Below are 27,960 nucleotides of genomic sequence, written 5' to 3'. Positions count from 1 at the left end.
TGGGTTCCTCTGTTGCTTAGACTGATTGCCATCTCCTGAGCTCAGGCAATCCTTCTGCCTCAGCCTCCCAAAGTGCTGGGATGACAGACGTGAGCCACCGCACCTGACCTCAGGTTTTTTTTTTTTTTTTTAACAAGTAATAAGATAAATATCTATGGTTAGACCTACAATTTAAAAATATTAAAGGAAACATAATAAAGAAAAGGGTCTGTCTATATTCAATTTGTGATGGAAACATCATTAGGTAGACCACAAAAGGCAGAAAAATTCTTAAAAAGATGGCATTTTAATTTGGGGCTTGATCCCCCACCAGATAAGAATTGGTATTCCCTACACTTCTCTTCCACTCATCCTTCCATATCAGTGCCAGCCCCTTTCCTGGCTTGCTTTCTGAACTTATTTTTACTCATTTTGGAGTGCGTACACCACTACTTTGGAATATAAATATCTAGGTTTCAAAAAGCCTATATGAGGTTCACATCCAGCAGATAAATTTTTTGTTGGTTTGTTTTTAGAGATGAAGTCTTATTATGTTGCCCAGGCTGGTCTTGAACTCTTGACCTCAAGTGATCCTCCAGCCTCAGCCTCTGAAAGCACTGGAATTAAAGGCATGAGGCACTGTGCTTGGCCCAGCAGAGAAGTTTCATTGATGTTTTTATTCACCAATTCCTTTTCTTTCAGTTTAGTGGGCTGTTCATTTAAGACTACAGCTGGTTTCTAGGAAGTTTGGTGTTGAGAAGGTTACTACATCTGTTTTGCTAGGAGGCTTTTAATGATTTTAAAGTCCTTTTTTGATATCCATACTGTGTACTTTGTTTGCGTATTTTATGAAAGTACAATAAAAATGACATTACTTTAAAAAGTCTTTTTTCTGGAAGTCTCAGATATATTTTCTCTCTTTTTTTTTTTTGAGATGGAATTTCGCTCTTGTTACCCAGGCTGGAGTGCAATGGCACGATCTCGGCTCACCGCAACCTCTGCCTCCTGGGTTCAGGCAATTCTCCTGCCTCAGCCTCCTGAGTAGCTGGGATTACAGGCACGCGCCACCATGCCCAGCTAATTTTTTTGTATTTTTAGTAGGCACGGGGTTTCACCATGTTGACCAGGTTGGTCTCGATCTCTTGACCTTGTGATCCACCCGCCTTGGCCTCCCAAAGTGCTGGGATTACAGGCTTGAGCCACTGCTCCTGGCCCTCAAATATATTTTCTGAGAACGAGTATGGGAAAATATTTTTTTCACTGGTACTCTGATACATCTTGGTATGGAAAATGCATAGTGCTTTTATTGCTGCAGCAAATTTTCGTACTTGGTTATCTAATCATTTTATAATGCCAGCTTCTTTTGAAATATAACCATTGTGTATCTTCATTTCTTCTTTCAATATGGCCGTGTTGCCCTCAGCAACTTTATAATAAAGTGCACTCGGGCTGATGTCTCTCCACTGAGATAACTAGACTGTAAAACTCTGTGATTTCAGAACCTGTCGCCATTAGTCAACATATATCCTTGCTAACATTTAAATTACAGAGAAGATTCAAAAAAGCCTGGGCGTGGTGGCTCATGCCCATAATTCCAGCACCTGACGCGACCAGTGTGGGAGGATTGCTTGAGTCCAGGAGTTCAAGACCAGTCTAGGTAACATGGCAGGAGCTTTTCACAATAAAAACTGAAAAACCAAGTGTGTTGGCACTCACCAGTAGTCCCCGATACTCTGGAGGCAGTGGCAGGAGGATCACTTGAGCCCAGGATTTCAAGGCTACAGTGACCTGTGATTGTGCTACTGCACTCCAGCCTGGGGAACAGAACAAGACCCTGTCTGAAAGAGAGACAGACAGACAGACAGACAGACACACACACACACACACACACACACACACACACACAGAGAGAGAGAGAGAGAGAGAGAGAGAGAGAGAAAGGAGAAAGAGGAGGAGAGAGAGAAACTCCATGAAATTGAACTTGATGGTAATATGCAAAATAAATATTCCTTAAGGTGGTATAAACGTGTGTCTACATGCTATTCATTCAATTATAAACATGAGAATTTCGAAAATCTATTGCTAGTTAATCATTTTTCCTTCCAAATACATCTATAAACACTTATTCTAAGACAAGTACATAGTAAGTACCAAGTTAAAGATTGACTGTTTAGAGAATTTTTGACTCTTGGGATACACTTTAATTTGTGAATTATTTATTGGTCTGGGACAATGACTGTCAAATACCTTCATTCAGGAAGATGCTTTCCTCCTGCCTTCTTATACCCTACCTTTAAAGTTGCCTTCCGCTTTCATTTATGCCAATCCTATTATTGTTTCTTTGCTAATTTAAGAGGGACCTTTTCTTGATGTTGATCACTTTAGAATTAATCATGACGTTACCTCAGCTATCTATTTCTGTTTCAGCAAGTTAGAGATAACAAAAGTAGATTCTGTGCTATAGAAGAAAGAAAACTGGTTCTAAGCCCTCTTCTGAGACTACTCACTTGTCCATTTTGAGGTTTTAATTGCGTTATGTCCTTGTACTTCAGACGCTGTCTGTTAAATTAGAGGGTTGCCCAAAATAATGTTAGTTTTTTCTTCTGATTTTTATCAATCTATGGTTTCACTGAAGCAGGGAGTAGATGTGAAGAGGGCACTAACAGTAAAGATGAGTGCAGTATAACTCAATGAAATATATGTACAGGGTATAGAGAGGCAGAGAGAGTGTATTATGATTCATATTTTCCTCTCTACCTTTCTTTAGATTTCATGTTTTTGTTTGGTTTGATAGTCATTTATTTAGTTTCCCCACACAACGTAATTACTATGTAAATTGTTAGTAATATCTTAGAGAGATGTGGGAATAGTCATGAGGACCACATTGGCATTATAAAGATAATGTTCTTTTAAAATTTATTTTTTATTTCAATAGGTTTTTGAGGAACAGGTGGTATTTGGTTACCTGAATAAGTTCTTTAATGGTAATTTCTGAGATTTTGGTGCACCCATCACCCAAGCAGTGAACATTGCACCCAGTGTGTAGTCTTTTATTCCTTTCCCCTCTCAGCCTTTCCCCTGAGTTCCCAGAATCCATTGTATCATTCTTCTGCCGTTGCATCCTCATAGCTTAGTTCCCACTTACGAGAGAGAACATGTAATGTTTGGTTTTCTGTTCCTGAGGTACTTCACTTAGAATAATAGTCTATAGTAGATTGTTGCAGATGCCATTATTTCATTCCTTTTTGTGGCTTAGTTGTATTCCATCATATAAATACGCCACATTTTCTTTATCCACTCATTCATTGATGGGCATTTGGGCTGGTTCCATATTTTTGCAATTGCTAATTGTGCTGCTGTAAACATGCATCTGCAAATGTCTTTTTGTACAGTGATTTCTTTCCTTCCAGGTAGATAGCTAGTAGTGGGATTGCTGGATCAAATGGTGGATCTACTTTTAGTTCTTTAAGGAATCCCCACATGGTCTTTCATAATGCTTTTACTAGTTTATATTATCAACAACGGTGTCAAAGTGTTTCCTTTTCACAACATCTACACCAACATGTTTTTTGATTATGGCATTCTTGCAGGAGTGAGGTGGTATTGCCTTGTGGTTTTGATTTTCATTTCCCTGATCGTTAGTGATTAGGGAGTATTTGTTGAGCATTTTCCCCTATGCTTATTGGCCACTTGTATTTCTTTTTTTGAGAATTGTCTGTTCATGTTTTTCATCCATTTTTTGATGTGATTGTTTTTTCTTGCTGGTTTGAGTTTGAGTTTTTTGTGGATTCTGGATCTTAGTCCTTTGTCAGAAGTATAGATTGTGAAGATTTTCTCCTACTCTGTAGTTTGTTAACTCTGCTAATTATTTCTTTTGCTGTGCAAAAGCTTTTTAATTTAATTACGTCCTATGTATCTAATCTTTGTTTTTGTTGCATTTGCTATTGGGTTCTTGGTCATGAAGTCTTTGCCTAAGTCAATGTCTAGAAGGGTTTTTCTGATGTTATCTTCTAGAATTTTTATGGTTTCAGGTCATAGATGTAACTGATTCGTCTTCAGTTGATTTGTGTATAAGGTGAGAGATGTATGAAAAGAATACTCTTTAATTCCGCTTTCCTTAGCCTTTGTGATAGCCTCTCACTAGTCTATTTTCTATCTCTATTGCTAGCAGTGATAGGAGAAAACAGTCTTTGAAACTGAATATTTTTTTTTCCCTGAGACTGTTCCCATAGAGAAGAGCTAAGCTCTCATCAGGAGACATGGGAACCACATCTATTCACTGACAGACATCAGTGCAATGTCTGTTCCGTTTAACAGCTTTATTCCTTTAATTGGTGACAATATTTATGCCACCTAAGCCTGTGAACTAAACTTTTAAGGCAAGCCAACTCTGGTTCTAACTTAGGACAAAAAGGGAAATTTGGGTGTCATTCATATTCCCATGCCCAGAAATTCAAATCTGTTTTGAGTTTATGTACTAAAACTGTACTGGAAACACCTAAAATGGATGGGTTTAAAAAGTAGTATATTAGATATGTCTTACAAGTTCCTCCCCCTACTTTCTTGTTTTTAATTTGGAATTTTTCCTCAGTGCTAATGAGCTGTTTTAGGACACTTTCCCACCCTCAGCACTGCTGACATTCTGCACAGGATAATTTTTCTTTTCTTTTTTTTTTGGAGGGGGGCTTTTAGCTGTTTTGTATGTTTTAGAGTATTTGGCAGGGTCCCTGGCCTCTACCTATAGGTGCCACGTGTCACCCTCCTTGTGCTAGGACAACAAAAACTGTCTCTGGGCATTCCCTGTGAGAGAGGGCAAAGTCATTTTTTGCAGCTGGTCCAGAGGTTTGATCACCCTGAGAATGGAGCTACAGATAAATATTGCACCTGCGAGGAAACTAAATTAGTTTTCTTTGAGCTATTGTAATGAAATTTTTTTAAAAAAATTAAAAGGTCATTTATTTTTAAAATAATCTTGAGGTAGAAGATTGATGTAGATTATTCCCTTTAGAGAGTGGTAAATTCTTCTCCAAGTGAATTTTAAAAATTGCTTTTCATAATATAGAAGTAAAATACATCAAGTATTGCCAGGCTTCTCCATACTATGTATTGATAGAGATAAAAAAATAAAATATATAAAATAATGAATAAAACCTATTCCCCATAACATTTAAAAAGATAAATATATTTTAAACAAAATGCTCTGTGTTCATTTAAAAAACCTGTTTTGATTTTGAAGATAATGACAAAGAAAGTCAGTTATATTGATTTACAAATGATAGCTTGATGTCCATGTATTCTTGACAAATACCAAGACAGATCATAGAAACTGTTCTCATTACAAAAATGGTAACTATAGGCTAGGCACTGTGGCTCACAGCTGTAATCCCAGCACTTTGGGAGGATAAGGCGGGCGGATCACGAGGTCAGGAGATGTAGACCATTCCTGGTTAACACAGTGAAACCCCATCTCTACTAAAAATACAAAAAATTAGGTGGTGGGTGCCTGTAGTTGCAGCAGCTCGGAAGGCTGAGGCAGAAGAATCGCTTGAGCCAGGGAAGCAGAGGTTGCTGTGAGCTGACGTCTCGCCACTGTACTCCAGCCTGGGTGACAGAGCGAGTCTCCATCAAAAAAAAAGAAAAAGATAACTATATGAGGTAATGCATTGTCAGTTAGTTAAACTTAGTCATTTCACAGTGTATACTATATTTACTTCAAGACATCATGTTGTGCATGATAAATGCATACAATTTTATATGTCAATTTAAAGTAAAACTAATTGTATATTACTACTGGCATAAGACCCTATTGTAATGTGTGCAATCTGTCATCAAGGAAATTTTCAGGCTAGACTTACACATTAGTTTATAGGTCATAACTACTGTCTTTAGAACTTGATGTATATCAGTTATTAAAAGTCAACTGTAGGGAATAATATGAAATTTTGGAATGAATGTGTAATTGCTTTATGATAAATTAGGCTATGCTGGTACTCCTAGCATGAAAACCTCTTGTCTAAATCTCATAATCAAGAGCATACTAATTATTTATTTTAATTGGTTGAGCAAAATATCCTAATAATTTATTCAACATAGAGAACTGCCTAAGTTTAAAATAATAGAATCTGTGTTCTGTTTGAGTGGAAAGAGGCTGGGTTGCATATCTGTCTTCACTTTGTGAGAAAGATCAGTTTCTCACTTTTACAGTGTCTTTTTGGAAGAAAGGAATAAATATTAGAGTTCCAACAGGGTATTGAATAGGTTTGTATTTTAACTGTTCCATCACCAATTTCCACTGGCATCACATGAAACTGGATAGATGCCATGACAAGCAGTAATAAGTGAAAGAAATTTTAGATTATTTTTGTAAGTTATCTTTCTTTTCAAATCAGAGTTACAGTTCTATCTGTAGGAGAAAAATAGACACAAAGGGAGATTTTTTTTTCCTATCTGTTCATTTCTCATACTTCATTTTTTCTTCCCAGAGGAGAAAGAAACATTCAAACTTAGTAATGTCGTTTTGCCATCTTTGAAAGTAACTAATATTTATGTATCTGCAAAGTAAAGCCACTCGAAGTCTTACAGAGAAGAGTGACAGTAATTTGGAAAGTGAGTTACGCTATAGAAAGCTCAGAATAATAGCTATTCCCTTTTTTTCTGTGTGTATTAGAATTAGGCATGTAAGAGATCTTTTAAGTGTCTATATTGATATGAATTGTTTTACTGTTTGGATATTCTTATAATTCAGTTGATTTCTTCAAAGAATCATTGCATGTGTATAGTCACCTGGGGTCTTCATGTTGAGACATAGCCTAAGTTGAAAGTGAGATGATTGAATTAATCACTTTGTATTTATATCTAATAGCTCATAAACTACTTCTTGTTTTTTTCTTAAGTTATGGTCATAAAAATATGTTTAGGGCAAAACAGAAAAATTTGCAGTTTTTGATTTGATGTGGCAATTATATGGAGTATAAGCTTAAGATGTGTGAGTTTTTCTCATAAAAGTAATTTCTTATATTTTTAGGTTTGAGTATTTTATTCAGGGGTGTCTAGTTTGTGGTTGTTTTCCATAGTTTTATTTAATTCACTAACCTTCTTCAATTGCTCCTTTTCTCAGTGCTTTTTCCTTAATTGACATTGAGTCTTTTGGTGCCCTGAATGTATTTAAGAAGGTCTTTTCCATATCCCTCACTAATATTAATTGAATATGGCCATTTTATAAAAACTATACAACTATACAGATTATTTCATGAGGATGTGTAGAAGTATGCTCATCTTTTATGTGAATAGTGTGGCAATTCTTAGCTGCCAAAAGTTCCTGTTCAGTAGTGAGAAATACAATAAAGTATGAAACCCCATTTTTAACATAGTTTTTCCTTTAATATTAAAAGAACATTCATTAACTATTTCTATTTGGACCTTTTCCAGTTACATACTCAACCACTTTTTGATCTTCCCTTTACATTCCTGATCAGATGAGATTAGGTGCATTCAGGGTGGTATGGGTTGTAGACTGATCTTCCCTTTACAGTCTATGGAGTAATTTAAAAAAATGAAAAAAATTTTTTTTTATTTGGCAGGATAAGGGACATGGATGGGTTAGTGTATTAGTCTGCTTTCACACTGATGATAAAGACACACCTGAGACACTGGGAAGAAAAAATGGTTTAATGGACTTACAGTTCCACATGGCTGGGGATGCCTCACAATCGTGGTGGAAGGTGAAAGTTGTCTCACATGGCAGCAGACCAGAGAAAAGAGCTTGTGCAGGAAACTGCCTCTTACATAATTATTAGGTCTCATGAGACTCACTATCATGAGAACAGCACAGGAAAGACCTGGCCCTGTGATACAGTTATCTCCCACTGGGTCCTTCCCACAACACATGGGAATTCAAGATGAGATTTTGGTGGGAACACAGCCAAACCATATCAGTGAGTGAGTGATCCACTGGTTAAATAGGTGGCCTTACATAACACAGTGAATCCTTAGTGTCTGATTATTGGGAAGACGAGGACTACAAGAACTCAGAATTCTCACCTCATTGTTTCAGTCTATACCTCAGAAAAAACACCATCTTTCTGTCCAGTGCTGTAAATGTGTAGTCGTAGTCTGTGCTGTCCAGTAGGGTAGCCATTGGCCGCATGTGGCTGTTTAAATTTAAATTAATAAAATAAAAACGTTACTTCCTCAGTTGCACTAGCTATGTTTAAAGTGGTCAGTTATTAATCAATGCAGTTAAAAAGCATTTCTATCCTGCGGCAAGTTGTATTGGATAGCACTGGAAGATTCTTATTTTATACCACATTAAAATATTTAGAGGGCTCTCTTCTCTTGGAAAATCCACAAGTGAGTGAAACGCTGAAAGTTTGCTTTTGGTTTCTCTTCTCTTTTCAAGTGCTTGTGTTGTCACTGGACACTGAAGGCCTAGGGAGTTCCTGGGGTGCCCTCCGAAGCCTCTGCCGGGTTTGCTGTAGGCTCCAGGCCTATCCCTTCCTTCAGGTTTCAGCCAGAGCAACCCTGCTTTTGTCTATTTTACAAATTGGAGATTCCTAGCAGCACATTCTTTTGTACAAATGGATCCTTTTCATAAATAATTGGAAGCCACATTCAGTTGATTTACAGAGGCATGCTTTGGGAGGTAGATAAAAAGTCATTTGGGAACATACTCCTTCCCATACCATCCCCCAGCTTAGTGCATATCTTTGTGCATGTATGTTCAGGCTAAATGTCGTTATGATATTGCTTCTGAGATGTCTGGACTTGAGAGGATGGGTTTGTTACGACAGAAAAATGAAAAATGGAGATAAACAATGATACCTAGTTTTAAGTGACAGCAGTAGTGTTTTATTTTTATTTATTTTTAAATGCTTAATTCTTTCCTTTTCTGTCCCTGTTTTCAGAATAATGATTTGGTTCTCTAACTTTCTCCTAGAGTAACCAATGAAATGTTTAAAATTAAGAACTCATAGATTATAACTGAATTGGTTTTAGTTCTTTGTAGTTACCGTGTTTTTTGTTTGTTTGTTTGTTTGTTTGTTTGAGATGGAGTTTTGCTCTTGTTGCCCAGGCTGGAGTGCAGTGGTGTGATCTCAGCTCACTGTAACTCTGCCTCCTAGGTTCAGGCAATTCTTCTGCCTCACTCTCCCAAGGAGCTGGGATTACTACAGGCATGCTCCACCACACCCCACTAATTTTGTATTTTTAGTGAAGATAGAGTTTCTACATGTTGGTCAGGCTGGCCTCGAACTCCTGACCTTAAATTATCCACCTGCTTTGGCCTCCCAAAGTTCTGGGATTATAGGTGTGAGCTACTGTGCCTAGCCAGTTATTGTTATTTTTGTCACTCAAATTTTCCTACATTTAGCTGCGAGGCACCTCATCATCTCGTATTTTTGTTTTTGTTTGTAATACAGTCTAGTAGTTCTGTAAATTTCCTTGCTTCTGGTGTGGCAAGGTGTTCCAGGCTAACTTTGTACATTTCCCATACAAAGCCTATATAATCAGCCATTTTCTAAGGTACTGTTGGCCCCAGTTTGTCTTTTTTTAAAGACAATTTTAATACAGTATTTAGAAACAAGTATCAACAGTAAGGAAAGCTGAAAAAATAGTACAAATCCTTCAACATTCATATTGATTTGAATATGAACATACTTATGACAGAAAAGTGTTACACTGGTAAGATGAAGGAAAAGAGTCGGATAGGTGTCAGTTTATGTGATCACTTGAAACCATGATTTGTTAAGGCTTTTGGGCAAGTGCACTCTTTGTTGTTCCATTTCAAATTATATTACACGCACTGCATTGCCCTCTGAACTGTTAGTTTCTCTAACCACACACGTACGTACACATACAGAAGCAAAGGTTGAGTTAATTGGAGATCAGCAAAATTACTGTTTCATAACATCTTTGTGGTATGAGAAATAAGAATACAGAAGGTTTTAATTTTTTTGAAATTTTGTTTTTAATTCATAGACATAGTTGAGTTCTGTCTGCATGTCTCTGCTGATGAAAGACAGAAGGACAGCAGGGCATGGTGGCGCATGCCTGTAATCCTAGCCCTTTGGGAGACTGAGGTGGGCAGATCACAAGATCGGTATTTTGAGACTAGCCTGACCAACATGGTGAAACCCTGACTCTACTATAGAGTCAGGGTTTCACCATGACTCTGCCAGGCGTGGTGGCACACACCTGTAATCCCAGCTACTCAGGAGGCTGAGGCAGGAGAATCACCTGAACCTGGGAGGCAGAGGTTGCAATGAGCAGTGATCTGGCCACTGCACCAGCCTGGCCAGCAGAGTGAGCCTGGCCAACAGAGTGAGACTATGTCTCAAAAAAAAAAAAAGGAGCAAAACATATAAAAATCAAAGTGTTGGCCTCTGCTGAGGTTATTGGACAAATGCTGAGTAATGTGTGCTCACTGCAACCTCTGCCTGCTGTGTTCAAGCCAATCTCTTGCTTTAGTCCCCTGAGTAGCTGGGACTGCAAGTGTGCGCCACCATGCCCAGCTGATTTTTGTATTTTTAGTAGAGACACGGTTTCCCCGTGTTGGATAGGATGGTCTCGAATCTCTTGACCTTGTGATCCTCCTGACTCTGTTTTCAAAGTGTTGGGGCTACAGGCATGAGCCACCTCGCTTGGCCAACATGGTACTTTTAATATCACTGAACCTCCTTGCTTTTTTTTTTCCCCCAGAGTTATTTAGCGACCCTTACTCTAGGTTAGTGGAAACTACTTACGACATTCTTTTATCCTCTTTATTTTTGTCTTAATTATTTTCTTAAGAATCCATTTCCCATTTTTGTTCCTAAATTTAAATTCCACCTTAGTGATAGGCAGCCAGAGTTTCTCTTTTGGCAATGTTGCTGTGTAATAAACAAGATAAGGAATGGAGATTAGCCGGAATGAACATTTAGAATAGATTTTATCTTCACTCTTCTGATCTCCTTTGGGCACAACCCATTTAAGCATAAATATGTATATTCATATCTACATTCATTTCTAGAGAGCTAGATCCTATCACTGTTGCATGTCCAGGTGTAACATTTAAGGGTTCATTGGAAAAATTCAGTCTTCTTATGCACTTCAGTTGAGTAGGAGGAAAAGCCAAATCACTTCTTCCCTCAGCGAGCATTCATAGGTCTCCATCTCTGTGATCACACAGAGTCATTATGTAGCAGTTGGCTCTGATACGCTTGCACAGACACAAATTGAGTCCGACAGGACTGATGTCTCCTGGACTTTGCTGTTATTTGAAATGGTGGCATGAGGATGGGAGCAGTGAAAGCGGGAGGAAGGGAGTGGGGAGGGGAGAGCTGATTCCTTTAACACTTTTCCTAGGAACTTTTGAGATTTTTAACATTTGATAGCTGTGAACTGCTTGATAAGTTGTTTTTCAGAGGGGTTGATAACAGTAGCTGACTTGGAACAGCTGGCTAGCTTCTGGATGCAGGAAGAAGTTTTTCGATGTACAACTTGCTTCTTCATGCCCCACTGTTTTTTAAAAAAAGGCTATCTGATAGAATGCTAATTAGAGTGATTCCTCTCCTTCTTTTTAGTTTTATGTTTCCTACATTTAAACTGCTCAAGAAGAGTAATAAAAAAATTATATCTTAAAAAATTTTTTGTTCTCATGCTTTTCTGTTTCAGGAAAGACATGCTATGGTACCTACATTACAGTTCTTTTTAAAGTACAAGTTATTTTAGTGGATTAGATTATTTCTGGATATCTCTAGTATTTCCTGTCAAAAATTTTGTATATGTTTCAAATATTCCAGTATAAAAAAAGGTATGCAGTTTGATTTTGCTGACGAATACTGATAGTCATTCTCACATTTTTTTCTGCAGAGATGGAGGATGCAATAGGATGTGATCTACTCTCTCCGTTTTTTTATTTTTCATTAAGAGTGTACTCTGTATTAGAGGCTATGCTAGATTTATTGAAGATTCTATTGGTACAGTTATTTAACATGTGAAGAATCATACTTCAAATGATTGCTTAGAGCCAGTCAGTCATTTCTTCCCTTCTTCTTAATTTACCCCAAGACCACCATGACTCTTAAGTCCTGTATACTTACCTGGAATTCTTGCTACGACCTAATACCATTCTCTGAATCATCCCTAATCCAGTTGTCAGTTTATCTTTTCAAAGCCTAGTTCCATGTTACTCCTCTTCTCTAAAGCATTAATTAGCTCTTTTTGGAGTTTGCTAAATAAAGGCCATTTGACTTAGATCGCCATCCAAGGCTCTCTTCAACCTATTTTTTGTATTGTTTGTTTTTGAGTCTTGCTCTGTTGCCCAGGCTGGAGTGCAGTGGTGCAGTCTCAGCTCACTGCAACCTCCACCTCCCAGGTTCAAGTGATTCTCCTCCCTCAGCCTCCTGAGTAGCTGGGATTACAGGCAGGTGCCACCACGCCTGGCTAATTTTTGAATTTTTTGTGGAGACGGGATTTCACCATGTTGATCAGGCTGGTTTCGCACTCCTGACCTCATGATCTGCTCACTTTGCCCTCCCAAAGTGCCAGGATTACAAACACGAGCCACTGTGTCTGGCCTATTATTATTATTTTTTAAGTCTGAGCCTTTTTTTTTTTTTTGACAGTCTCACTTGTCACCCAGGCTGGAGTGGCATGGCAGGACCTTGGCTCACTGAAACCTCTTTCTCCTGGGTTCCAATGATTCTCGTGCCTCAGCCTCCCAAGTAGCTGGAATTGCAGGCTTGTGCCACCATACCTGGCTAATTCTTCTGGATTTTTAGTAGAGACTGATTTTCACCATGTTGGCCAGGCTGGTCTTGAACTCCTGACCTCAAGTGATCTACCTGCCGTGGCTTCCCAAAGTGTTCGGATTACATGCGTGAGCCACTGTGCCCAACTCTGAACCGTTTTCCTTTGTTTCATCCTCTGGGTTTTCTAATAGAAGATGCTTTCCTATGACTCCAACCAGAAGGTTCACAAAGTGTGGTCTCTGGACTGGCAGCATGGGCACCACCCAGGAACATGTAGAAATGCAAATTTGTGCAAATTTGTGACTCAGGCCTGTAATCCTAGCACTTTGGGAGGCTAAGAGTGGTGGCTTATCCCTGTAATCCTAGCAATTTGGGAGGCTGAGGCAGACAGATCACTTGAGGCCAGGAGTTCGAGACCAGCCTGGACAACATGGTGAAACCCTGTCTCTACTAAAAATACAAAAATTAGATGGGTTTGATGGTGGATGCCTGTAATTCCATCTACCTGGGAGTCTGAGGCAGAAGAATCACTTGAACCCAGGAAGCAGAGTTTTCAGTGAACCACAGTTTACCACAGCAGTACAGCCTGGGCGATAGAGTAAGACTGTCTCAAAAAAAAAAAAAGCAAATTACTGAATTATTGGATTCCCACCACAGACCTGCTGACCCACAGACTCTGAGGGTAGTATCCACCTATCTGTTCTGAGAAGCTTTCCAGGTGGTCTGATGCATGCTGACCTTTGGGAGGCCCTGTTCAAAGCAAACCAGGAAACTCACCTTTTCCAAAGTTCCTTTCCCACTGTCCTGCCTTTGTATAGAATTCCTGGAGTGCCTTTTCGTCATCTTGTGAAAATCCTGCTTAAACTTCAAGGCGAAATTTGAGACTATTTCAGTGATGTCATTATTGAGCGAATCTTTTATGGCATAATCTGGCTTTTTTCCTGGCACACATCACTTATTAAATTGTACTAGTCGTCTGGTATACCTACTTTATTTTCCCTACTAATCTGGAAACAAAAATCATAGAACCTGACTCATCTTTGTACCTCTAGACACCTTGTGCTGTCACTCCTGATGGCCTGCACACAGTAGGTGCTCCAAAAATAGTTTGTGGCTTCAGAGAAGATTGAGGAAATTAAACCATTGCCCAGGGGGCATATAAAAATTCTGTTAAATCAAAGAGGCGCATGCTAACTCTTGTTTTGACTTATTGAAGTCAAACCAGATTTGAATGTTGATGTGTCTTCAGGGAAGAAGCCAAAAAATTCTAACCTGTACTATTTAGGTGGAGAAGTTGAATTACCCCTGTCAGTTTTACCTGATGCCAAGAAAGCAGCTTCCATTATTGTGTCAGTAATAGACTTTTATCCTGCATGGAGGAACTTCTCTTAAATCTTTCTCATAGCACTGCTGTGCTGCTTTCCGCTGATGTATTCATGTAACGTTTCATAAGAAGTGACAGTTCCTTTTCAGGTGCTTTGCCCAAAAGGTGACATAAGCAAAGAATGAAATTCAAGGTGGTTAGCTTTAGGACGGCCTAAAATTGGAAATGGGAGAGCTCCCACATGGCACAAACCCAGAAATTCTAAGATTCCCACATTTTACCAACCAAGTTATTTCCTTCCTAATACAAAGCATGACAGTTCCGGTTGATTGTGTATTTGCAGTGGGTTATGTCTGTCATGGTGATTGTGATGGAACCATGGGGAAAGAGTAAGAAATCTAAGCATCTTTGTGTTTACTTCCTTTTCTTTTCTCTTCCTCCCCACATTCAGGCTCTGAAAGTGTTCCAGCTGAAATTTCAGATCCGACAGACTCGCTGCGGCTCCGGAGGCAGTGATTCCAAGCTGCTCACGCACGCTGCTGCCAAGCTGCAGGATGGTGCACGTAGCCAGGCTGCTGCTGCTGCTCCTCACTTTCTTCCTCCGCGCTGATGCCGAGAGTAAGCCATTCTCCCCTTCTCTAGGGGGCTGTGACCATAATGAGTGGTTTTGTTTGCAGTTGGCACCAGGCTCAGGGGCTCTGAATACATTTCCTTTGGAAGTAAATCCTGAGACACTGTGGGATGCTCCTTGGCTACCAGCCAGCCTTTGAAAGAGATTATTGACGAGACTTCCTCACCATTTCCTCTCTCTTTTAATGCCCCATTTCTTGTGCGTCTAACTGCTCCTCCTGTTTATTTTTGATTTTTTATACCTTTTATCAGCCTGGTAGCAAAGATATGATGAGACCGATGAGAGAACTCAAACTGAGGTTAACCAGTTGGTGGTGCCAATAAGTAAACATTGTTCACACCCACTCGAAATTTCTTCAGTTTTGTGGATAGTTCCATGTTTAGAAAAATGCACAATGTCACACTGAGCCTAATTAAACTTCCAAGCCCCTTGTAGCTGTCATAGCAGCTGTTCTAATGTACTGTTTCCGACAGCTGTTGTCAAGTACAGTGTTCAAACAAATCAAGCAGAACTGACAACTTTGTGGCTGGATGAAGGGTCTGGAAGTGTGAGGAGAATTCTGTGGAATAGAGACACCAAAGTTTGGATTACTGGACTCCATTTATGAAACTGCTATTGTAGTCAATTAACTTGACAGTTAATGAGAAGATCACATCTCCTTCCTAATTAGGAAATCATTAGGTCTACCTTGTTTACCTGTGTTTGTTTTCCCATCTGTCCTGTGACTTTCTGAAAGAGATAGTACTAGAGAAAGGCATGTCCTGGGCTTGTACTCCGTGACATGTGTGGTTCCTCAGTAGTGGTTTAGTTCTTACATGAGTTGGCCATTCTCTTTGGGAATCCCCTGGTATGAGTAAAATGTGTAACATCTGCAGTCATGAACGTTTCTCTCCACTGACTATTTCAGTGAGATTCAATTTGATTCATGTTAAGGATGTTTCCAAGACAAGGATCCTGTGTCATCTTGGCCCCTTCCTATTAATTGCATTTTGACAAGAAATCCCCCAGGAGCCGCCAATTGCTTCATTGAAATAGGAGCTCTGTTTTCTAAAGAGATATTTTGAGAAGTGAAAGGAAAAACATTAATAATAAGATACATATGTAACATGCATGTTTTAAGCATAGCATTCCCTGGTTCATAATGTATACAGTTTCTTAATTAGCACTTGGGAGTGTCAATTTAAGATGAAGCCAAGGAATTTCTAGTCTAATGCCAGCAAATAATTAACTGGGAAAAGACCCAAATGTAAGACGTTCTTGTTATTTTAAAGCCATTTATGTCAAAACTTATTTTAAAAGTAAAATCTAAATCTAGTTTATTAAAGAGAAATTGAGTCTATGGTTTTAATATTTTTGCTTGGCTAGAGTGCAAAGTAAATTGTTTCACCATTGTTAATTTTTGGCAAAAGCCCATTTAGACCCTGGGAGCCCCCTTTAATGTCAGATCACAGCTAGAGGTTTTTAAAAGTTCCTAGATATAATTATTGTTATCCATAAAGTTACTTTTCCAGATAAGAACAAATATTCTTCTACTGAGCAGTGATGCCTCTGCTTAATCCTCTGATGAAAAGTGGCGGACAGAAGTGAAGATTTTAGAAAGGAATATGTTTTTGTTTGAAAAAGACAAGCTTTTTTGCAGATAACCATCACCTTACTGGTTTTCTCCTCTCTCTTCCTCTCTTCTTCATCACACTTCTTATGCTGTGTAGTCTTACAGAAGAAATACAAAAGCCCTTGTTAGCAATTTTTAGTTAGATTAAGATATTTATCATGCTATATATTTTGTGACAGCAGCTTTCAACCTCAAGATGTCCCTTGAAGAAGAATCTACTCTCTCTCACCCTTTCCATTACAGCTAAAAAGAGGAAACAGGCTTCAACTTTGCCAAATCAATTTTGATTAGCTTTGTCCTTGTCTAATCAGCCTCCATGTAGAATATTTTCCTTTTCACAGATTCATTTGGCACTCTTGAATAGCATGCGTATTCTGAAAGTTATTGAGGAAAGAGGAAAATTTAACCACATCTTTTAAGGTACATTTTAAAAGAAGAGGGACCATCCATTTGCAATCTACTGGAGGATACTTGTGGTTTATGAAAGTACACGGTAGAGTTGGAGATAAAATTTTTAGTCACTAAAAGTGTTTAAAAACAACTGGCAAAATAGGTTTCAGATTGTAACCCATCAAATTTTGTCATTACCTTTTACTCAAACACTGAAATAAAACATGAAGTTATAAGTAGCACTAAAGAAGACTTTGATGTCTTCACTATCATATAAAGACAGGATTCTTCAGGCTTTTATTGCCTGAGTCACTGGTTTGTTTCCTTGTGCCTTTGTTAGCACATCTAGCTTTCCTTATTTTCCCTTGTACCTAACTGTGTTTTGTATTTATCCAAAGGATCAAGAGTTATTAATAGTAGCTTGTCAGAGCCTTAGAACTCTGAAATAATTTTTTTAAATGTTTGCCCTCCTTTGAAAAAGAAGACTATATGGTGGGAATGGAAAGAAGCCACTCTAGTTTGCCACGTTAATTTAATGTGTTTAACTCACTCTCTTTTGAAATGATTAACTACAAAAAGCCTGGGAGTCAGGGGTATAATCTGCTGTGTGCAATGTTATAGCAAAGTACTGGGTGTGATGTTGCATTAAGTAGGAGAGCTCTTATGGTCCTTGGTTCAAACCTAGGTTGGAAAATTGTGGTAATATCCCTCAGCAGAAAATTATAGTCTTTGCCATTGCCGGTTTAATATGCCATAATATCTACTATTATTTTAAAAACTAGGCATGTGTTTGTATTTGATTTCTGCTCATTCCTGTGTCTTGAATGCCCCAGATGATTTTGCTTATTGTTTCTGGAATGCCTGTATGGACAGTAGAGCTTTGATCTCAGGGAGAGGCATACGCGACTTCTGTTCAAGCAGCATGAGTAGCTCTTCAGGGCTGACGAACCAGCTTTCTGGTTTAGGTAGTGCTCCGAGAATAATTCAGCTCTAACATGCATGCAAATTCAAGATTCATGTAGATTATAGTAATGTAATCCTCAGGTGAATGTTTTTCTTCTTGATGAGTTTTCACAATAGCTTCTGTTGGTTCTATTTCATACATAAATTTAGTTTGCTATTTACCAATCTTTAAAAAACAACTAGACCGGGTGCAGTGGCTTATGCCTGTAATCCCAGCACTTTGGGGGGCCGAGGCAGGTGGATCACCTGAGGTCGAGAGTTCGAGACCAGCTTGACCAACATGGTGAAACCCTGTCTGTACTAAAAATACCAAGTTAGCCAGGCATGGTGGCCCATGCCTGTAATCCCAGTTACTTCCTCCGGAGGCTGAGGCAGGAGAATCACTTGAACCTGGGAGGCGGTGGTTGCAGTGAGCCGAGATCGTGCCATTGCACTCCAGCCTGGACAACAAGAGTAAAACTTTGTCTCATAAAAACTAGCTAACTAAATACGTAAGAAAAACTAAATGCAGACCAAAACCTCGCTGTTAGCATCTTCTTTGTCAGACCAGTTTCACTCTAACAAAACCATTTAGAGCAGACGGGTACATTCTAGACCCGAGTTTACCCTGTGGTCATTATAGTTGGACCTGAATGTCTCCCTGATCTCAGAAATAGAACTTTTTCAAAATTGTAGAAGCACACTCTTGATAATTTCATTCCTCACATGGTTTAGTTCATCTGTTTACTGCTTGCTTTTTGTTATTTTTCCACTTCAGATTGTGAATACTTCCTCATTCTCCTTCCTCATTGTTAAAGAGCCTTGCTGCAGTCACTGTATACTTGCAATCTTTCTGTCCTTTATGGAAGCAGTAAGTTCCTCCTCAGCCGCCTTTGGTATTATATCACAGCAGCCCATGGAATTTCTTTATTTCTTTGACATTAGAGCGTAGACTGACATCTGTGTTGTAAGATAACCGTTTATTACCTTGAGTATTGCCTGGTGGGCAGCATAGAGGAACGGTGAAGAATGTGAGCTCTGAAGCCGCAGTCTGGGTTTGAACTCTGACTGTCATTTGGTAAATCAGGCTCTCAGCCTCAGTTTCCTCTCTGTCATTTTGATCAGTCATGCTCTTTGCTTCAGTTTTCCTATTTTTAAAATGTGAATGACAGTGATGGTCCTGATATCATACTCCTGGGTTTTGCGAGGATTTACTGAGTTGAAACAAAACTCGTAGATCAGCAAATAAAACAAAGTAGTTGTTTCATGAATGTTAGCTGTTACCATAATCTTTATTCAACAAGATTTAGCAGACATTTTTGTTGAGCACATGTGTGAGGTACTGTGGAAATTTTTTTTTTTTTTTTTTTTTGTTAATTTGACCTACGGATTACCAACATTTGGATGGTGGGTAAGCCAGGTTTTCTTGTAGGAAGTTAAAGTCTCCAACTTGCTTCTCCGTCAAGTCCTGCATGTCGTTCTTATAAACTCCTGCTTCCGGGCATTAAACTGAAGATCAAGAGGGGAAATATAAAGCATATCTGTTTTGGTCAAATGGTTAAAAAAAAACTTCTTAGAATTACACATTTAAAAGTAATTTGGCTTGGGTAGAATGGACAGTAGAAGGTGTTTCCTCTCTTTTTGCTGTTGCCTCTTATATACATTTTATTGAGCAGCTCACAGGAAGGAACTATAGAAATTTACTGTCGGTAAACAGTCATACATTGCCTCTTCAGAAAGCTGAAGGTGGGGGTGAGCTTGGTGAGAAAGAGAGTGAGTGGCCATTGATGTGGCCAGGAAGTATCTTGCAGGAAAAAAAACTATTATTTTTTTAGTTTTTTTTGAGACAGAATCTTACTCTGTTGCCCAGGCTGAAGTGCAGTGGTGTGATCTCAGCTCACTGCAACCTCCGCCTCCAAGATTCCAGAGATTCTTTTGCCTCAGCCTTCTGAGCAGCTGAGATTACAGGTGCCCACCATCAAACCTGATTCATTTTTGTGTTTTTAGTAAAGACGGGGTTTCAACATGTTGGCCAGGCTGGTCTTGAACTCTTGACCTCAAATGATCCACCTGCCTCAGCCTCCTAAAGTGCTGGGATTACAGGCATGAGCCACCATGCTGGCCAAAAACATTTTTTTAAAGGGATAGGAAAATGATGGTGTTGAAGCAGGGCAAATGATTCCTTTTGCATCTTGCAGCAATTGGTGAAATCGTCCATAATCAAGTTAGGAGTGGAAAGAATAACTTTCTTATGTTATTAAAATGTGTACATTTCAGTAGGCAGAGTCAATTCACACCAGGAACATATCTCATTAAAAAGATTTTGGTTTTGCCATGTGGGGTGGCTCATGCCTATAATTCCAGCACATTGGGAGGCTGAGGCAGGAGGATCACTTGAGGACAGGAGTTTGAGGTCAGCTTGGGAAACATAGCAAGACCGACCTTGTTTGCACAGAAATTTTTAGAAAGTAAAATAAAAATGTCTTTTTGTTTTTATTTTAGTTTATAAGTGTACCCCCAATCATTTAACTATCATCTAAAAGATAATTGCTTGGGATGATGAAAATTTTCTTAGATTAGGATGATGATACTAATTGAGTATAAAAATCGTATACTAAATACCATTGAATTGTACACTTTAAATGGGTGAAATGTATGGTATTTGAATTATATCTCAAAAGCTATTAAAACAAGGGAAAAACTAGCCGGTTGTGGTGGCACATACCTGTAATCCTAGCTACCGGGGAGGTTGAGGAGGGAGGATTGCTTGAGCCCAGTTTAAGGCTGCAGTGACCTATGATGGCATCAGTGTACTACAGCCTGGGTGATAGAGAGGGACCCTGTCTCAAAAAGCAAAAACAAACCTAAACCAAAAACAAAAAGCAACTTCTGCTTACCCTGGTTCTTTGGTTAGAGATCCTTTAGCATATGCAACCTGAAAGTAACCTGCATGTTGATTTCTTTAGACGAATTAGAATGAGATGTACTCATTTAGGAGGAAGCCAGTGCCTTTACCATGTTTATCAATGCCTTCCTTGTTTTCCTTTTCTCTAAATTAATAGAGATGTGGCAAAATTACTCCCACCTCCTTCCTCCCCTCACTTTAAAATAGCTAAATTAGCAATGTCCAGCTGTCTGCAGCAAGGAAAGTATTCCAGCTATTTTACTGAACCTTTAGCTTCATTGTGGAGTTTCTATGGGTTTTTGAATTGCTCCCAGCAGAGCTGTAGCTACCTAGTAGGGTGAAGAATATGTCACAATATCAACACATGTGTACACTTCAAAGCATTTTTTATTGAGTGTAGTAGGACTTGCTTTTTAAAAACAATTCCAAAGTATGACCTGTTTGTTATCTCTATTTGGGAATAGGCCCTAAACTCTAAGGATGGAACAATATCAAAAGTATTTGTGAACTAATTCTTATTATTTGTAATAGTCTGGTGGCGTTTGATTCTAGTGTTCTGTGATCTCCTCGTTTCTTTCCCTTTACATTCTTAGCTTCTTTAATTTTCCTTTCATTCAGTTATTACATACCTGATCTACTTCTTCCCCATGCCCCCGTTTTTTTTCCCTTTTTCTTTTCTTTTTCTTGAGACAAGGTCTGGCTCTGTTGCCCAGGCTGGAGTGCAGTGGCGCAGTCTCGGCTCACTGCAACCTCGACTCCCTGGGTTCAAGTCATCCTCTCACCTCAGCCTCCCTAGTAGCTGGGACTATAGGCACGTACCACCTTGCTTGGCTAATTTTTGTATTTTTTTTTTTGAGACAGAGTCTGACTCTGTCTCCAGGTGCTAGGCTGGAGTGCAGTGGCACAGTATCGGCTCACTGCAACCTCTGCCTTCCGGGTTCAAGCAATTCTCCTGCCTCAGCCTCCCAAGTAGCTTGGACTATAGGCGCATGCCACCACGCCCAGCTAATTTTTTTATATTTAGTAGAGACGGCGTTTCACCGTGTTGACCAGGATGGTCTCAGTCTCTTGACCTCGTGATCTGCCTGCCTCGGCCTCCCAAAGTGCTGGGTAATTTTTGTATTTGTTTTGTTTTGTTTTGTTTTGTTTTGTTTTATAGAGATGGGGTTTTACCATTTGCCCAGGCTGGTCTTGAACTCCTGAGCTCAAGTGGTCTGCCAGCCTCGGCTTCCCAAAGTACCAGGATTATAGGCATGAGCCACCCCACCCGGCTGTACCTGACCCATTCCAAGTAACCTTGACTTGGTTGGGAGCCCTGTCTCCTGCCCATGTAGATGTGTTTCTGTTAATTTAGAAACTGCAAGCCAGCATCTATCTTGAAGTGAAGAATTTAAAAGTCCTATGATTGGATGGAGGCTCCACTTTGGAACCAATTCTTTGATCTATAATTTTTTCTTTTTTCTTCAGTTTGCTTTAGCTTCACTCATTTCTTCTCCAACTGGGGTGGGTGTGGGAGTGTGTATGTGCATGCACGCACCTGCTATGTCAAAAGCTCTGTGTGAAATGGTGCGAATATAAAAGTTTTAAACAATGTGGCCCTACACCAGCCTGTAATCTATCTGCAGAATTCATAGCTAGTGTTTAGGATGCTCTCAAGCAGTCTTTTCAGACTTTCTCTCCAGTCCAAAAGTAGTGCATAAAGAATGTGACCCTGGAACAGAGTGCTTGTGTTCAGATCCTACCTCTGCTGTATAATTACTCCAGTCACTGGCAGGGTACAAATCTTTATGTGTTTCTCATCTGTAAAATGAAGATAAAAACAGCACACACTTGATATAGTCATCACAAGGACTAAGGAAAGAACTGTTTATAAAGCATTTTGAATAATAGGGTTAAATATTCACTAAATGTTATTAGTTGCTAGTATGCTTTTTTTCTCATTAGCTTGTGTCATTTCCAAATTAGAAGCATCTATGTTTAGATCTCTGTTGGCATATATTATCCCATTAGCTTCACAATTTGAGCAGAATCTTTTAAAAATATAAATATATACGTTTACATACATTTATGATTCCAAAGGACATTCACTGATTGGCTCATTCATGTCTTTCATATTCCCATTAATAAATGTTTATTGGACACATTTCCTGTGCCAAGCATTGAGTTAACTACTGAGGATAAAATGTTGAGAGAGAGAGATATGATCTCTGCCCCTAAAAAGCTTGACTTCTAGTGGCATAGCCAAATATTTAACATTAATTATTAAAATTTAGATTTCTAACTGTGACAAGTATTACAAGGGAACAAAATAGCCAAGTGTCTCATCTGTTCTGAAAAGTAATACAAAGCTTTCCTGAGGGAGGAATATATATTTTTTTATTTTGAAATAATTTTACACTTAAAAGACATTACAGAAATCATACAGGAATTTCCCAGGTAGCTTTCATCTAGTTTTCCTAATATTAATATATTACGTATCACAGGACGTTATCAAGACCAGTAAGTTAACATTTGCACAATAGTGTTAACTACACATGTTATTTGGATTTTATCCCAGTTTTTACATGCGCTTATTTTTAGATTTATTTGGGAGTCAGGGTCTCAGTCTGTTACCCAGGCTGGAGTGCAGTGATGCGACCTTGGCTCACTGCAGCCTCTGCCTCCTGGGCTGAGGTGATCCTCCCACTTCAGCCTTACTAGTAGCTGGGAATTCAGACACGTGCCATCACGCCTGGCTAATTTTTGCTTTTTTTTTTTTTTTCCTTATGTTGCCCAGGCTGGTCCCAGAATCCTGGACTCTAGCTATCCCCCCACCCTCACAGCTTCCCAAAGTGCTGGAATTACAGGCATGATAAAAATAACCACCTCTTGCTAAGTGGTGGAGACCGGCTAAGACAGGGTTTCATAAACCTTGTTTGGAATCTTGGTTTTTATTCTATGAACTGAAGGAATCACTTACTTATTTTTAAGCTGCTATAGGAAGATGTTTATGTTTTTAAAAGATGAGTGAAGCTGCATGGTGGAAAAAGGCTTTGGAAGGAGACCAGTCAGTGGCCCTTGAGATCTGTTAAGAGGCTGGTTGGAAGCAATGGAGAAGATGTGGTACAAGGGACCAGGGTGATGGAGGTTAAGGAGGCTAGGTTATTTGACACTGAAACATTTTTTTTTTAATTGCCTCTTGGGGTTAGGTGCAGTGGCTCACACATGTAATCCCAGCACTTCGGAAGGCCGAGGTGGGTGGATCACAAGGTCAAGAGATGAAGACAATCTTGGCCAACCTGGTGAAATCCCGTTCTACTAAAAACACAAAAATTAGCTGGGCTTGGTGGCACATGCCTGTAGTCCTAGATACTAGGGAGGCTGAGGCAGGAGAATTACTTGAACCTGAAGGTGGAGGTTGCAGTGAGCCAAGATCACGGTACTGCATTCCGGCCTGGTGACAGAGCGAGACTCCATCTCCAAAAAATTGACTTTTGTGAAGATACATTGTCTAAAACTTGAACCACCAACAGATTGTTATAATTCAGAGTGAAGGAGAAAACCAAGAAGGGACCTGAAGTGTGCTCAATACTTTACAAGTGATTTTTTGTTTTTAACGTGATGTTTTAAAAATTCCCCCCAAATCTGTCTTTACTCATTCTTGTAATTTCGCTTTTTAATCATTGACTTCAGATAGCTTTATTTAAACTTACCTTTTTGTTAATATCTGTAAAAATGTGGAATCCAGAATCAGTTTGAAACTGAATGAACTTCAGTGCCTTACTACAAAAGACATTACTATTTTGCTTTGTTCTCTCACAGGAGTTTTAAATTCACTGTGTAATTTGCAATAGGTTTGCAAAAATCAACATAATACTGAGGCAGTCATTTACAATAACTAGTTATTAAATCTGACTTTAAGATAGACCAAGTACTTATGTCTTCAGTTTAAAAAAATAGCATACAATCTATTACTTTTAAGCCAAAAGTACAGAAAGTATAACAAACCTATTAAACCAAATGTTTTCTTTCTTTGCGTTTTTTTTTTTTTGTGTGTGTGTAAGACGTGTATATAGAGAAGCATATACTTAAACCTTTTTAAGATGCTTATAAAGGAGTGAGAGAAAAAGAAAATGCTATTGTTTATCATTTAAAAAACTCATTTAAAGCTTTAACCTACAGTGATTTTAGGTTGATACAAACTCCTCTAATATCTATATTTACCTTTTAAAAGCAAATTTAAATGACATTCAATTTAAAAGTGTTACTACTTTTCATTCAGTACATGCCTATGGTGTGCCTCCAATAAGCCAGATCCAGGTTCCTGTTGTCACAGAATTTATGTTCTAGTCGGGATGTTGCGTAGAAAGGTGCAGCAAGATATGGCTGTGGGCAAAATGTCAATGAACAGTGAGACTTTGGAGAGTGATAAATGCTGCAAAGATTGTAAGACAGCCTGATGTGATATGAAGGGAGAGGACAGGACTCTCCATTTGTCATATGCCAAGGAAGGTGTTGCTGAGTGATATGCACTTGAGCTAAAGAATGGGAAGGGTGTAACTACGAAAAAACAGGGTTCAGAGCATCCAGGCAGATGGGGGAGTGATTGTAAAGGCCTTGGTGCAAGGAGAGGCCTAGAGAGTTCAAAGGACAAAATAAAGTCCAGGAGACAGATCATGGGGCCCTGGAGGTCTTGTAAAGAGTTTGGGTTGCTGGGCCAGGTATTAAGAAAGTATGCAGGGAAATCGATCTGTTCTTGAGACGTTTGTTTATGAAATTTGAGTTGTGTTCTACTGTTCTTTACTAGAACAAAAAATATATGTATTTTTCCACAAATAGTTCATTGAAGATTTGATGCAACCTTCTGACCAAGTTATAAATTCACTGTCTAAACAGCTTAACTGGAATTTTCTTTGCGCCAGCCAACATAGACTTAGAGCACTAAAGACTTTTGTAAATAAAAGCACATATGTCTGCCTTTAGCTCTTTATCTCGGACCAGTTTTGTTTTTCTTTTAAAGCAGATGATAGTTTTACATAGGAAACATGTAATTAAGCCTACACTTTCCTTCATCAATATCCATAGCTGCAGAGAGTGAAGGAGGGTACATTTGTAAAGCAAGGCTATAGTTGGAGGTTAATGGTCAACATGGGATTGCAGAGAAGAAAGGAAGTTTAATAGGACTTTTCCCTATATGATTCCATTTAGTCAAAATAACAGCACTAGGATTCCTGAGTGATTTGTAGGTTGGAGCCCCTATGTAGATGAAAGCTTTTTAATAAAATATTTCCTGGTACGCTTCTTCCATTTAAGGAAAAAAACCGCCTTTATTGTTTATATGATTTTCTCTAAAATAGTACATGGTACTAGTAACCAGATTTGCCTTAAACAGTGGCTCCCTTGCCTATTAGGGGCAATTTTCTCAATTCTCCTGGAAGGAGGACTGAGAATAGGTAGGAGAATTCTGACCTTTGGTGATGCTCACAGATCTCACAGGTTCCTGTGATGTTTAAATGAGATCCTGAATGTGAAGTCCTGTGAGATTCAGTTTTTATTCCATTCTCTACACACACACACACACACACACACACACACACACACACACACACTCTCTCTCTCTCTCTCTCACTCACACGCTCTCTCTCTTCCCCCCTTCCCCCCCTTCTTTTTCTCTATCTCTGTCTTTCAATCTCTCTCACACACACACACTTAATGTATGGAGAAATGAGCTATTTAGCACTTTTGACCCTTCGTGATAATTTTTCATATCAATAAATTCTACCCAGGAAGCAGCTTACAGCCCAGTGGTGACAACCAAATGATGTCTTAACGTTGGAGACTGTCCCCCTGGGGTCAAAATCACCCAGTTGAGAACCACTGATGTTGCTTATGAAAGTTTCGGAACAGAAGTTTGGAGCAGAGGTTAGGAGAGACAGATACTGCCGTTCTAATTAATATGGGGTTTGGAAGGGAGAAATTTTGTTAGAAATGTGATGGACCGTTCACAGGCTCTTGAAATCAGCTCTGCAAATTGGGAAAGAGAAATCTTAATTCTATGTAATGCCTATAATACCAAAGGCAGATTGCCTCATCACTTTATGTCTCAGTTTTTGTTGTCTGGAGTATTAGATGACAATTACAGGGTTGCTGTAAAGATGAAAGCAAGTTAACCAAAGTGAGGTGTTAGTACTATGCCTTGCACATAGGAAATGCTAAATAAACATTAGCCATTATTATTATATTTATTTTATGGTATATTAATTTTGTTATTTTTAATCAATAAAATCAGTTTTATCTTGCCACAACGATTGTGATACCGTTCACTTGAATACTCGAATAATGACTTAAAACACTTTATCTTTTTTTTAAAAAATGGAGTCTCACTCAGTTGTCCAGGCTGGAGTGCAGTGGCATGATCTAGGCTCACTGCAACCTCTGCCCTCCCAGGTTCAAGCAATTGTCCTGCCTCAGCCTCTCAAGTAGCTGCGATTACAGGCACCTGCCACCATGCCCAGCTAATTTCTGTATTTTTATTAGAGACAGGGTTTTGCCATGTTGGGCAGGCTGGTCTTGAACTCCTGCCTTCAGGTGATCCTCCTGCCTTGGCCTCCCAAAGTGTTGGGATAACAAGTATGAGCCTCCACACCCAGCCAGTTTAAACATTTTATCTTCTTAATCTCATTTGTCCCTGCATGTTCTAAGAGTAGGCAACCTAACTTTTATCCTTCTCAGTTCTCAGATAAGAAAAAGCCAAGGGTCAGAGCAGATAACCTGCCTAGAGCAAAAAGGTAAATAGGTGATGGGGAAGGACCTAGAACATACTCTCACGATTCTCTGTCCAGGGAAGAGGCAGAACAGCCGAAAAGAGAAGGCAAAAGAGCTCAAAATGCACAGCAGCCAGAGCTGTTTACACAGGGCCCAAGTGTTACCATTGGGCATCAGGGCCAGAGTCATCTTGGTTTGTTGTAGTTACTACGTCCCTCACTGATACTCATCTTGAGGCTCTAGAGTCAGGAAAGTTATGTAATATTCACAGCTTACACACTGTGTGAGAATTGAGAAGCACTGAATGGATTTTAGAATGGCTTCTGTCCAATTTCAATTAAAAAAACATCAGTTTGGAAAATTTTGATTTCTTTGTTACTAGTGTTTCATTATAAAATGATTTCCTTTTTTATTTTTTGTTTATTTTTATTTATTTATTTATTTTGAGACAGAGTTTCACTCTTTTTGCCCAGGCTGGAGTGTAATGGTACGATCTCGGCTCACCGCAACCTCTACCTCTGGGTTCAAGCCATTCTCCTGCCTTAGCCTCCCAAGTAGCTGTGATTACAGGCATGTGCCACCACACCTGGCTGATTTTGTATTATTAGTAGAGATGGATTTTCTCCATGTTGGCCAGGCTGGTGTTGAACTCCTGACCTCAGGTGATCCGCCCGCCTTGACCTCCCAAATTCCTAGGATTATAGT

At 39.1% G+C, this 27,960-nt stretch overlaps 1 protein-coding gene across 41 annotated transcripts in view; it reads left to right on the top strand.

Annotated features, from left to right (window-relative positions):
• The window catches only part of PTPRD (protein tyrosine phosphatase receptor type D), a 2,307,989-nt gene that overhangs the window by 1,859,294 nt on the left and 420,735 nt on the right, over nt 1–27,960 (top strand). For all 41 annotated transcript variants that reach the window (XM_074394799.1, XM_074394802.1, XM_074394800.1 and 38 more), the window contains one exon: nt 14,483–14,649. In XM_074394799.1, the coding sequence (XP_074250900.1) occupies nt 14,586–14,649 (64 nt within the window). In that variant the 5' untranslated portion in view covers nt 14,483–14,585. The remainder of the gene's footprint in view (nt 1–14,482; nt 14,650–27,960) is intronic.

Source organism: Saimiri boliviensis, chromosome 2 (genome assembly GCF_048565385.1).
Source record: "Saimiri boliviensis isolate mSaiBol1 chromosome 2, mSaiBol1.pri, whole genome shotgun sequence".
NCBI classification, from domain to species: domain Eukaryota; kingdom Metazoa; phylum Chordata; class Mammalia; order Primates; family Cebidae; genus Saimiri; species Saimiri boliviensis.
This window is presented reverse-complemented; position numbering and strand designations above follow the sequence as displayed.